The sequence below is a fragment of the Mastigoproctus giganteus genome, chromosome 10 (genome assembly GCF_048544385.1).
Source record: "Mastigoproctus giganteus isolate SK-2022 chromosome 10, ASM4854438v1, whole genome shotgun sequence".
In the NCBI taxonomy this organism is placed as follows: Eukaryota; Metazoa; Arthropoda; class Arachnida; order Uropygi; family Thelyphonidae; genus Mastigoproctus; species Mastigoproctus giganteus.
In genome coordinates this window covers 108,295,484-108,309,430 of record NC_143584.1, presented here as the reverse complement: position 1 = coordinate 108,309,430, position 13,947 = coordinate 108,295,484, and the positions used below count along the sequence as shown (strand labels likewise).

At 38.4% G+C, this 13,947-nt stretch overlaps 1 protein-coding gene across 2 annotated transcripts in view; it reads right to left on the bottom strand.

The window, feature by feature from the left end:
• l(3)80Fg (dnaJ homolog subfamily C member 16 l(3)80Fg) overlaps positions 1-12,808 on the bottom strand; it is a 330,832-nt gene extending 318,024 nt beyond the window's left edge. For both annotated transcript variants that reach the window (XM_090383988.1, XM_090383987.1), the window contains exon 1: positions 12,376-12,808. In XM_090383988.1, the coding sequence (XP_090240114.1) occupies positions 12,376-12,518 (143 nt within the window). In that variant the 5' untranslated portion in view covers positions 12,519-12,808. The remainder of the gene's footprint in view (positions 1-12,375) is intronic.
• Between the last annotated feature and the right edge of the window lie 1,139 nt (positions 12,809-13,947).

Here is a 13,947-nt window from a genome sequence, read left to right as displayed (position 1 = left end):
ATGAGCTGGACTAAGAATGAAATTAACTGATAATTAATCGCAGTCGCAGATTATAAACCACACTATAGCAAATCCTGTACTGATTAAAGCTGCACTGTGCGAGGTATTGCTGTACTTGGATTTCAGGAAAGCTTTTGATACTGTTGCATGTGGAAGACTACTGTACAAATTGGAGTAATATGGCATTAAGGGCAAGTTGCTGCAATAGATAAAAGGATGGTTGAGTGGGAGAAGACAGAGAGTGGTAGTCAATGGACACTGCTTTTTGTGTACTAATGTTATTAGTGGTGTCCCCCAGGGTTCGGTGTTGGGCCCATTGTTATTTTGTATATTTATCACTGATATTTATATCAAACTTAATATCAAATTTTGCAGATGATACAAAGGTTGGCAGGGTTGTTAATAACAGTAATGACAGTATACTTCTGCAACAGGATCTGGAAAAGTTGGGCAGATGGGCTGAGAAGTGGCAACTGAAGTTTAACATTGACAAATGCAAAGTACTGCATATGGTTAGCAGTAAACCCCAGAGAAATGTACCAACTAGGTGGTGTTACACTCAGGGTAGTGGAGAATGAAAGAGACCTGGGAGTAATTGTGCAGTCAGATATGAAGTTTTCTGACAGTGCAGACAAGCTGCTAGAGTAGGTCGTGGAGTCTTGTCAATGATATACAGGAATTTTCTAGCATGGATAAGAAGGCGTTTATCCTCTTGTATAGGGCAATGGTCAGGCCATACCTTGAGTACTGTATACAGGTCTAGAGGCCTCATTTTAGGAAGGATGTAGAGCTGCTGAAAAGAGTACAGAGAAGGGCAACAAGACTGGTGAGGGGAACAAAGGGGTGCTTTTATGAAGAAAGGCTTAAGTTCTGCAAATTGCTGCGTCTGGAGACTAGGTAGCTACGAGGTGATCTGATTGAGGTGCATAAGGCCTTGAATGGATTGAGCAGGCTCAAGGCTGATGGGATTCTTCCACTTCCTCAGATTACAAACCTGACGGGGCATAAACTGAAATTGAGGAAAGACAGTTGTCGAATAGATGTGCAGAAATTTGCCTTTAGCCAGCGGGTAGTTGATTGCTGAAACAAACTTCCATCTTCTATCATTGTGGAAGGTGATAGCTTAAATAAATTCAAGGAAGAAGTAGACAACCTTTGGAGTGAATGGATGGGTGAAATGGGAAGATTTTTTTTTTTTTTTTTTTTTTTTTATGGCTGATGCTGTATAAGCTTGCTTTCTTGCATCATATGCCTCTACTAATGCTAATGACTATACATTAGTACACTTTTCAGTAATTACCAGGCTGTTGTTGGTGTAACAAGTGAATTCCAATTATACATTTAAGCCCTAATCAATGGCAGGTGCATCTAGAAGGCAAAATTATATTATTAGAGTTATGCTAAAAGTAGTACAATATGCCAAAGAATATGAGAACTGCACAACAGAACAAATTTCAGACCACTGTCTACTGAGAAGATGATTCGTCAATGGAGGAAGCAGGAAATTTTATTAGAAGAAGCTGATAAAACAAAGCACAATCTTCATAAAATTCCACCTAAATGGCCAAAATTTAAAGAAAACTTGTGTACTAAAATGATTATAGTAGAAGCACAGAAACGAGCAGCTGATAATGGGATACACGACTTTAAAGGAACTGAATCTTGGTGTTATTGCTTTGTGAAAAGAAACGGGTTAAGTTTACACACAAAAACTAGAATAGCCCAGAGAATGCCTACTGAGTACAAACAGAAAATATTAGATTTCCATAAATTTGTCCTTAATTCTAGAAAACGAACTACGAACTTAGTCAAATTGGGAATATCAATGAAATTCCATTGACTTTTGATGTGCCATCCAATAAAACCATAAATCTGAGAGGGCAAAAATCTATAACTGCTAAACCCAATAGACATGCAGTTTTAACTTGTGCTGATGGGGCCAAACTTTTGCCAATGTTAATTTTTAAAAGGAAAACTTTACCGAAAGTTAACTGCTAAATGGAATTAACATACTTGTATGACACAAGGGATGGATGGATGGATGAAGAATGTATCAAGGATTGGTTTGTAAAAGTTTGGTCTGAGCGTCTTGGTAGACTAAAGCCGCCGTAGCCTAGTGGTCAGGCGCACGGGTGCATAAGTACAAGTGCCTTGAGTGACCGGGGTTCAAGCCAGTGACTGCTGAATACGGTGCTGTTTCTTGTAATCTGTCTATCTTGTTAACTCCTTTTGTTAACGTTTGGTCGTCCCGGAGTATAAATAGAAAATTTATTATTATTATTACTGCAGAAAAATGCACTGCTACTATGGAATCAGTTTAGAACATATAGGACTGAAAACATCAAACTGGCCGAAATGATGAACACAGAATTGGCGGTAATTCCTGAAAGCTTAACTTCCCAGTTAGATGTCAGCATCAATAAGCCATTCAAGAATAACATGCAGGAGCAATGCAATAAATGGATGATAGAGGGGAACCATGAATGGGTGCTGAAGTCATGGCATGATGTTAAGAATGAAATTGTGGGTCAAGTCCTTTAAAACATGTGGTATAAGTAATGCAATGGATGGCACTGAAGATCGTTTATTGTATGAGAGTGACAGTGATACTAGTGAACACGATGATGATAACGATGTCGAGGATAATGATGATCAAGTCAGTAATGAATCTGAAGGTGAATAATACTAAAATAATAAGAGAATTAATAATCCTATACCTTTCTTTATTGGCTTTTGGGTTTTATTTTTATTGAATTTTAAATTTCCATTGTATTAACAATACATTTTTTTTTCAAAAGTTTTTTTTTCTTAAATTTACCGTTCCAAAATTTGGGTGCATCTTGTATGCTGCAGCATCTTATAAGCCAACAAATATGGTAAATTAACAAAATTTAAGTGAACAATTTACAAATATACAAGTTATTGACAATTTAAACACTAATAGAAACATAATAACCCTTAGCACAAACAGTTTTCAACCAGGGTGCCACAACAACATTCTTGGGGTGCCTTGTAATTTGGGTTTAAGTTACTTAAAGTTATTATTTTGAAATTTATATATTTATTTCATTATAAAAAGGATACAATATAAAGGGTACGGTACAATATCTAGTGTACCGTATCTTTTTAATTTTGTGGTGATCTATAATTGATCTTTATTTAGTACCTCTATATAAAGAATAAAATTATTATGTATAGGTATATATTAAAAGGTCGAAAACCACTGTGTTAGGTATTTCTTTTTGCCTAGGGATGCCATGAAAAAATTACTGGGATGGTAAGGACGCCATGAACCGAGAAAGGTTGGGAACCTCTGCCTTAGCATATAAGCAACATATGCAGTTAACTGCACCATGAACTATCCAAAAGGTGTATATCAAATGCAAGTTTATACCATTAGTTTCAATAAACCTATAAGTACTTGTAGTTCACCATATAGATGGTTACAAATCCACTGTTGCACAGAAAGGACATGTATGTATGTGTGTGTGTGTGTGTACCCTGTCTATGGTGACTCTCACACTAACGTCTATCTCCACCTAGAGACACTGATGAAATACAGAAACTCTGTAAAAAGGGCCCGATTAATGAGGTTAATGAATGTATATGCAATGTTAATGAATGTTCTGTAGTATGTGTTGTGAGTGTCAGGCCTCTTTGCCACAAGAGAGCAGCCATCACCTGAACAACTGCTGCACAGTGCCCGTCCTCGGCACGTGGAGCCAGACCTGTTTCCTGTCTTTTATTGTATCCACTGGAGGTAGTGCAAAACCTGTGGATACATTCACCCCGTACTCAGGTTGCCCAGTCCTGAATACCACACTATCTTATCACCATCTTAGTATTGAAATATATGGGGCATTGTTCTACTATCGAGTGCAATAAAAGCACTGCAGATGCATCCATTGGAGGTAGTGCCAATACCAATGGATGCACTGTCTTCCATATGATGCCCAACCCATGAAAGAAAAAAAAAACTACAACTAGTGGTATTTACATGTACCTAGGTTAGTATTCCTAACCCCATTAAGATAACCTTAACTAAGTTAGCAATTTAGAAACAATTAAATTTGCGTACAGCAATAATAAATATTTACAAACATAAAATTTCTATACACAAACTGTAATCTCATAATTAGCATATATGTATATCTGAAAAACGTTATTCTGGATTTAAACTAACACAGTTTCAACAAACACAATCTATCTGAATAAGTGTTTACAAGGAATAAATTTAACCCAATTAAAGGTATATATAAACATTATCTCTTTTAAAATGTTTCTGTGCAATATCTTTACAATTATAAAACAATTGTGTAGTGGGAGCAAACAGTCTCATCACAAAAGCAAGAGTTAAATCAAATCAATTAAACTTCCCTCAAGTTAGACCACTTCTGAAGACCAAAAATTTGAGTGAGGGCAGTAATATTACAAAAAACAGTATCGCAGTCCAAAAAAAAAAAAAAAAAAAACTTCAAGAAAACATTTGTGAAATATTGATTTCTGCTAAGTGTTTACTATATGTTTTAAAAACAGATTCTGGTCTGGAAGGGACAGAAAAATATTCTGATATTCTGACACCGTTGACAGCCCAACAAGTCTAATTCAGAAAATAGAGGAAGGCCTAGAAGGAATGGCTGTCAAAAGAAGCCCTCTCTTTGCTTTTGCTCTCACCACAAAAGTCAACCCAAGAGTTCACTTAAAAATTAATTATTAATAAAACTGTACCTAACAACATACTAAAACTACAGATATTAAGGAACTTTTAAATATATGGTCACAAAGGAACTGGATGCAAAAAATAATTTTGATATCATATACTTGGATTTCAGGAAAGCTTTTGACACTGTTGCGCATGGAAGACTACTGTACAAATTGGAGCAGAATGGTATTAAGGGTAAGTTGCTACAATGGATAAAAGGATGGTTAAGTGGGAGAAGACAGAGGGTGGTAATCAATGGGTGCTGCTCTTCGTGGACTAATGTTATTAGTGGAGTCCCACAGGGTTCGGTGTTGGGTCCACTGTTGTTTTGTGTATTTATCAATGATATTGATGAAGGTATATCAGGCTTAATGTCGAAGTTTGAAGATGACACAAAGGTTGGCAGGGTTGTTAATGACAGTAATGGCAGTGTGCTACTGCAACAGGATCCAGATAATTTGGGCAGATGGGCTAAGAAGTGGCAACTGAAGTGCAACCTTGACAAATGCAAAGTACTACATATGGGTAGAAATAACCCCAGAGAAACGTACCAACTGTGTGGTATTACACTTAAGGTGGTAGAAAATGAAAAAGACCTGGGAGTAATTGTGCAGTCAGATATGAAGTTTTCTGAACAGTGCAGACAGGCTGCTAGGGCAGGTCATGGGGTTTTGTCAATGATATAAAGGAATTTTGCTAGCAGGGAAAAGGAGGTGATTGTCCCTCTGTATAAGGCAATGGTCAGGCCACGCCTTGAGTACTGCGTACAGGTCTGGAGGCCTCATTTTAGGAAGGATGTAGATTTGCTTGAGCGTGTACAGAGAAGAGCAACACGATTGGTGAGGGGAATGAAGGGATCCTCTTACCAAGAGAGGCTTAAGTTCTGCAAATTGCAGTGGCTGGAGACAAGGCACCTGCACGGTGATCTGATTGAGGTGTATAAGGCCTTGAATGGGTTGAGCACGCTGAATTCTGATGGGATCCTTCCACTTGTTCAGATTACGAACCTAAGGGGGCATAAATTCAAATTTAGAAAGGACAAATGTAGAAGAGATGTGCGGAAATTTGCCTTTAGCCAGCGGGTGGTTAATTGCTGGAACAAACTTCCATCTGTCGTGGAAGTTGATAGGTTGAATTGAATAAATTTAAGGAGGAACTGGACAGGCATTTGGAGGGAATGGTGTGATTTTTTTTTTTTTTTTTTGGCTGATGCTGCATAAGCTCATACACTTGCTTTCTTGCATCACATGCCACTACTACGACAGAGAGTGGTAATCAATGGACACTGCTCTTCGTGGACAAATGTTATTAGTGGAGTTCCCCAAGGGTTCGATGTTGAGCCCATTATTGTTTTGTATATTTATCAATGATATTGATGAAGGTATATCAGGTTTAATGTCCAAGTTTACAGATGATACAAAGGTTGGCAGGGTTGTTAACGACAGTAAAGACAGTATGCTACTCCAACTGGATCTAGATAAGTTGGGAAAATGGGCTGAGAAGTGGCAACTGAAATTTATCATTGACAAATGCAAAGTGCTGCATATGGGTAGCAATAACCGAAGAGAAATGTACCAACCGCGTGGTACTACACTCAGGCAAGTGATAAGTGAAAAAGACCTGGGGGTAATTGTGCAGTCAAATATGAAGTTTGCTGAGTAGTGCAGAAGGGCTGGCAGGGCAGGTCATGGAGCCTTGTCAATGATATATAGGAATTTTGCTAGCAGGGACAGGGAGGTGATTATCCCATTATATAAGGCAAAATGGTCAGGCCACACCTAGAGTACTGTGTACAGGTCTGGAGGCCTCATTTTAGGAAGGATGTAGAGTTGCTAGAATGAATACAAAGAAGGGCAACAAGATTGGTGAGGGGAACAAAGGGGTGTCTTACCAAGAAAGGCTTAAGTTCTGCAAATTGCAGCACCTGGAGAGTAGGCATCTGCAAGGTGATCTGATTTAGATGTAGAAGGCCCTGAATGGCTTGAGCAAGCTGAATGCTGATGGGATTCTTCCTCTTGCTCAGATTAAGAACCTGAGAGGGCACAGATTCAAATTGAGGAAAGACAGTTGTAGAACAGATGTGCTGAAATTTGCCTTTAGCTAGTGGGTAGTTGATTGGCGGAACAGAATTCCATCTTTTGTTGTGGAAGTCGATAGCCTAAATAAATTTAAGGCTGAGCTGGACAGACATTTGAAACGAAAGGAGGGGTGAAATGGGGGATTTTTTTTTTTTTTTTTTGCTGATGCTGCATAAGCTTGCTTTCTTGCATTGTGCTAATGCTAATGCTAACACTAAAGGTTGCTGAAAGGCTGAATAGGCATCTGTCATCTACGTTCACACATGGAGAATTCTTTAGGGAGTGGGGTGCAAGAAGCTTATCAAACAAACATGGAGCTGAATGATTTTGTGATAATTGAGAGGAAATTGGAAAAGAAATTGTAGTTTGATAAAACAAAGGTACTAAAAATTCTTCAACTAGCACATGGGTATCCATGTGCTAGTTGAAGAATTTTTAGTACCTGGGAAAAGATAAGTTTATAAAAATTTTGCTGTTGTATTGACCTAGTCAGCATATTAAATCATATTCTATAAATACAGTGCAATTCTATAAAGAGTCCTAGCGATGTTTGTTAGTTTATTTTTAAATTTAGCTAGAGATTTTGTAAGTTACTACTTAATAAATATTAAGTGATCCTTTGAATCAGTGATTTGGCATGAATATCATATCTTGTAACATTGTAATGTAGTGTGCGGTAGGAGAATTCTAGTGTTTTGAATTTGAAGAGAAATGTCTCAGGGCAGAGCAGCAAAGCAAAGTAGCAGGAGTGCCTGTAGTTCAGGGGAGAACTGAGGCGGGGGGTTGTCCTCCAAATCACAGTCTCACAAAATGTTGTAGTTGTTTGATGACTGGGGGATCTATCTGGTAGGGGACATGACACAAACAATGGGGATGTCTTTGTGTGTGCATTTGAAGTAGAGAGTGTGAGGATATTACACATCAACCCAGCATTCAGATGGGCATTTATGAAAGCTTGAAAGGGAATAGTGAATGCACTAGAAGGAATTAATTTGGGGCCCTTTAAACTCTCAGCTGCCCACCTCAATACCACAGCTCACACTTATGCATCAGGCACAGGCAACACAGCGGCAATCCCCAAAGCAGAATGAACTGGTCCCACAGGAGATAGCTATTGTCAGTGAGTCTATTGTCAGGGAAATGGGCAATATATCATGCAAAAAGGATAGGTGGAATAGGACTAGGGTATGTCTACCTGGGGAAAAAGTTGATGAGCCCCAGGGGCTCACATCTGGTGAGTATGGGCTTAGCACACCCAGGGTTGTCAGCTGATATCATCATTCTTCTCTTTCTTGGTGATTCCCTTCTACTTTTGACTTTCTTTCTTTCTCTCTCTCTCTCTCTCTCTCTCTCTCTCTCTTTCTCTCTAAGGGTAACTCGGGAATTTTTTTTTTTTTTGTCTGGTGCAGCAGAAACCTCAGGTTTCCTTGCACCATATGGCTATTAATATTAATAATAATAATAATAATAATAACAATAACTTAGAGCAGATATTGTCATTTAAGGGCACAAAAGGTGATATAACGCATACATTGACACTAACGACATTAAGAGAAGATCTGAAGACTTACTTAACAAGTACAGAGAAACGTTGAGAAAAAGTCAAGAGTTAGGTTTAATTTGAAAGTGTCTGCAATTCTGCCCAGACACGATAAGAGGTAGTACACGATAAGAGTCTTGTCAATCAATTCACCTTGGAGAGATTATGCAAGGCTCGTGGATTAGAATTTTTCTCAGCATAGTCTGTGCTTGTCAACAGGAGAGCCTGCTTCTACAGAAATGGGATACACTTAGGTAGAAAGAGTGCAAGGATATTTGCTGGTGCTATCGACACAACATTAGGTTGGTCAGAAAACTGCTAGCTTTTGGAGGGGGGGATATACAGACTAATAGATTAATAATACCCATAGGCAGAAGTGAAAGTTTTTTTTTTTTTTTTTTTTGGTAGTTGTTGGCGCATTGGCTTCTGTGGCCATAATGCACCTCCCAAGGTTTTTGCAGTACTTTGATCCAAGCCCTAGGCGGGATTCGAACCCGCGACCTTTGGGTTGCCAGGCAGGCACTTTACCCACCCGGCTAGCCCAGTCGGCAGAAGTGAAAGTGATTCTTGTACTGCTTCTATTGGAACAGGCAGTAGCCTGGAAAGCAAGGTGCCAAGGATTTCAAGGCCTGCTCTGGGTCATCATGGAACAAGGAAATACATGGGCTGTGATAAGGTAACTAAGAGTATGAACAGGTGCATGTATATTTGAATGTATATCAATGGTAGGAGCATACAGTAAACCCTCGATTTAATGGACCCTGATATAATGGATTTCAGGTTTAACGACCGGACAAATAATAATACAGTAATGTACATATTAATCTCGACCATATTTTTTTTTAGGTTACACAAAACTTCTGTGTTATTATTAATTCAAAATTAATAATAATTACCTATTTCCATTATTGTTTTGATAACCAATGCACTCTTAAAGACATTATGAATCAGAGGCCCGTTATTTAAACCAGCTCAAAGAATGCATGGTTTACTTCAGAGATTTTTTCTGACTGGTTCTTCAACCACTTTGTCCCTGATGTGAGGGCTTCCAGGAATTCAGGAGAGGTCCCCATGGACTGCTGATAATCAGATCAAAGGGCAACATAAGTAATTACAGACGTGTTAGTTTAACTTGTGTTCCAAAGAAAATAATGGCGTCACTGGTTAAAAAAGTAATGCAGAATCATCTAGATAACTAGATAAGACTGCAGTTACAGTTCAGACACAGCATGGGTTTGTTAAGGGGAAATTTTGTCTGGCCAATTTGTTTGGATCGTACAATATGGTCACAAAGGAACTGGATGCAAAACATAACTTTGATATCATAATCTTGGATTTCGGTAAAGCTTTGGATACTGTTGAACATGAAAGACAGCTGTACAAATTGGAGCAGTGTGACATTAGGGAAGGTTGCTGCTATGGATAAACAGATGGATGAGTGGGAGAAGACAGAGAGTGGTAATAAATAAACCCTGCTCTTCATGGACTAATGTTATTAGTGGAGTCCCCCAAAGTTTGGTATTGGGACCATTGCTGCTTTCTATATTTATCGATGATACTGATGAAGGTATATCAGACTTAATTTAGCATTAGCATTAGTAGAGGCATTTGATGCAAGAAAGCAAGCTTATGCAGCATCAGCCAAAAAAAAAGAAAAAAAAAAAACCCACTTCCACTTCACCCCTCTGTTCGTTCAAAATACCTGTCCAGCTGAGCCTTAAACTTATTTAGGCTATCAACCTCCACCACAAGGGATGGAAGTCTGTTCCACCAACCAACCACCCGCTGGTTAAAGGCAAATTTCCGCACGTCTATCCTACATATGTCTTTCCTCAATTTGAATTTATGCCCTCTCAGGTGATTTTCCTGAGCTTGAGGAAGAATCCCATCAGCATTGAGCATGCTTAAACCATTCAAGGCTTTATACACCTCTATCAGATCACCTCGCTGGTGCCTAGTCTCCAGACACTGTAATTTGCAAAACTTAAGCCTTTCTTCGTAAGAGCACCCCTTTGTTCCAATCACTAATCTTGTTGCCCTTCTCTGTACTCGTTCCAGCAGCTCTACATCCTTCTTGAAATGAGGCCTCCAGACCTGTCCAAGTGTTCAGATGACAGAAAGGTTGGCAGGGTTGTTAATGGTAGTATGCTACTGCAACAGGATCTAGAAGAGTTAGGAAGATGGGCTGAGAAGAGGCAACTGAAGTTTAACATTGACAAATGTAAAGTACTGCACATGGGTAGCAGAACCCCAGAATAATGTACCAACTGTGTGATAATACAGTCAGGGTAGTGGAGAATGAAAAAGGCATAGGGCGTAATTGTGCAGCCAGATATAAAGTTCTCCGAGCACTGCATACAGGCTGCTAGGACAGCTCATGGAGTTTTGTCAATGATATACAGTAATTTTGCTGGCAGAGATAAGGATATGATTATTCTTTTGTATAAGGCAATGGTCAGGCCACTCCTTAAGTACTGCATACTTCTGGAGGCCTTATTTTAGGAAGGTTGTACAGCTGCAGGAACAGGTACAGAGAAGGGCAACAAGACTGGTGAGGGTGAGGGGTGCTCTTCCCAAGAAAAGGAAAAGGTTTTTCAAATTTCAGCATCTAGAGACTAGGCACCTCTGAGGTGATCTGACTGAGGTGAATAAGGCTTTGAATGGTTTGAGCATGCTCAATGCTGATAGGAGTCTTCCTCTTGCTCAGATTACTCACCGGAGGGGGCATAAATTCAAATTGAACAAAGGCGGTTGCAAAACAGATATGCGGAAATTTGCCTTTAGCCTGCAAGTGGTTGATTGCTGGAACAAAATTCCATCTGTCATTGTGGAAGGTTGATAATTTAAAGAAATTCAAGGAAGAACTAGAGAACCTTATGGAGTGAATAGATGGGTGAAATGGGAAGTGTTCTGGTTTTTTTTTTTTTTTTTTTGCAAGAAAGCAAGCTGTGTAAGCTTGCTTTCTTGCATCATATGCCACTACTAATGTTAATGCTAATGAATTGACAGATTTAACAATAATATGTTTAATAACAGCTTTAATTAGGTCTTTGAATAAATACTGTTAACCAGAACTGCCACATTAGGATTTGTGAATCTAATAAATTCACCTTCAAGCATGTGGCAGCTACATTTATATATATATATAAATAACTGTATTACTGCATATGCCTGTTTTCAGGTACAGCCTGAAAACAGGCATATCACAGTATTATCACAGTACTTGGTGGGGGAGGGCACTATTCCCCTGAAGTTGAGAATATAGGATATTATTTTATCAACTTTTGGTGTCCATTCTGATATGGTGATTCTCATGCAATATTCACTGCACAGCTCGAAGTGGTCAAAAATATAGGTGAAAATAATACTATTATAACTGGGAATAAAAAACCCATAATGAAAATTCAAAATTGCGAGAACACTGATGCACTGCTAGTATTTAAGCATTGAGTAATGAAATCTTCTCTGAAAAATTTACCACAGATCCACAACTCTCAAACAAATTGAAATTCTGTGTAGGCCTGTATTTTCCACAGTGGTACTGCATACTTTTGAGCTCCATCTCAACCACTCTTCTTCCCATCAATGCTGGGAAGAGTTACATGATGCAAAGAGCCAACACTGGTGGTGACGATTACCAAGCTCCTGTTCTCAGGGATGGGGCAGGGTGTGGAAACCAAGGCACTTGCCTCAGGCAGGCAGGAGGGAGTGCAAGACTTAAAAGATGATATGGTTAGTTCAGATGAGTGCAGTGTGGCGGGACACGTCTTAAGAAGTTACCTTGGCCACAATAAAAACCATATCCTAGCACTCTTTATTCGTATATACATAGTCCAACAGCATTATTCTACAGTTTCCAAATTCAATCGTGTAATCTTTGCTATTACATCTTCCTCTTTGCTTCAAAATGATTAAGAATTTTTTATACATTTGTATTACGGTATTCTAATTTTTTATTAACATTAATTGTGAAGGAGAAAATTATAATTCTGTGTAAAAGTCGGTGCTTTTATCAATTCGAAATTCTCAAAAAATGTCAAAATTGTCACACTTACCATTCTCTTGCCAATTTCTTATAGGCACGTTTAATTTCCGGAATCGACGCAGTCGATGATAAACCTAAGGTTTTATATGGGTCTTTTAAGGCGTTAATTAACATAAAAGAGAAAAAAAAAAATACTAAAAGCACTAGCCTCATGATTATAACAGAATGGAAACACGTGGAAAGGCTATTTAATAGGGCTATTCATTTCCCCAGTATTTTTATAAGCAAGCTAATTCAAACAGTGATTGAATAAGCATATTCAGTAGCAGACGCCAATTGTTACACACACACACCAGTATATACGTAAATATAGATATGTGTGTGTGTTTCATCTACACGTGTAACTTCTTTCTATCAATTTTGTGGCAAATAATAGGGAAAAAGAGAGATATACTGTACAATATTAAACTAAGAACTACAATTTACTTCCTTGCCTAAAACGAATGAATTATGCAACACTACTCTCTGTCTATTCACTTCATGGATAACTAAACTAACCGTTAATAGATGGCAGCACTATTGAAATCTATACTGGAAATTTAGACCTAACAGGGCGAAGGAATTTACGATCTGATCGGCTGTTCGATAGCAGACTACAGGTGACCCCCGCTTAACGCTGATAATTCGTTCGGGAAAAACAAAGAGCTAAGTGAGCTCAGCATTCCCATAAGGTAACATATGTATTTGTAAGTTGCGGTCGATGCCATAGGATATTTCCTAATCAATAATAAACGGCAGTGAAAAGATGCACAAATGTCGGGCAAAATATTAAATATTCAAATATTTGTACATATAAAATATTCTGCATTACATACGTATATAATTATGTGGTAACTACTTACGTATCAAAATTAAACGTCAAATTCCAATTAAAATCATGAATTTAATTGATCTAAATTGATTTAATTTAATTGATGAATTTAATCATGAAAAATGTGTCGATTTTGGGTTGAACTTTGGCCCTCTTCCAAATAAACTAAAAGGGGTATTAATTTTAAATTCCCTGCAGTTTAATAATCTTCTTTGCTCATACACTCTTAAAAATCGGCCAAAAACTCCCACTGTCAAGTGGGAGTTTTTGGCTAATTTTTGTCACTCCTTTCTGTCAAGTCTCACCCAAAGTTAACTCTCTTGCTTTCCCCTTTCAAATTATATATATCTCTGCGTCCCCCTAACTGAAATTTCCCATGACCTTTACTGATCTCACGCGTCAACAATGTGGGGAAAAGCATTACTTTTGTGACTGCCAACTCGTGGGATTTGACACTCTAAAAAAGATATGTTATATTAATGTGTTTATAGAGTTCTGATTACGCAAGACATGCTGTGTCTTGTTCTGCTAATTCTACTCTTATAACAATAGTCACCTTCTGCCTACACCGTTCTTGGGACATTACGGGTTAGACGCTTGCCCGTTACATAGGAGAACGGCGTCACGTCATCGACCGACTAATAGTGGTGTAATATTTCAGCAGTTGCATCCCCTGCAGCATTCGAAATGAAAGTAAAATGCACAAGCTCGGAAAGTGACGCTATTTCTTTTAGTTGTACAGGTAGCGGCAAAAGTATTGGGCACTATGAG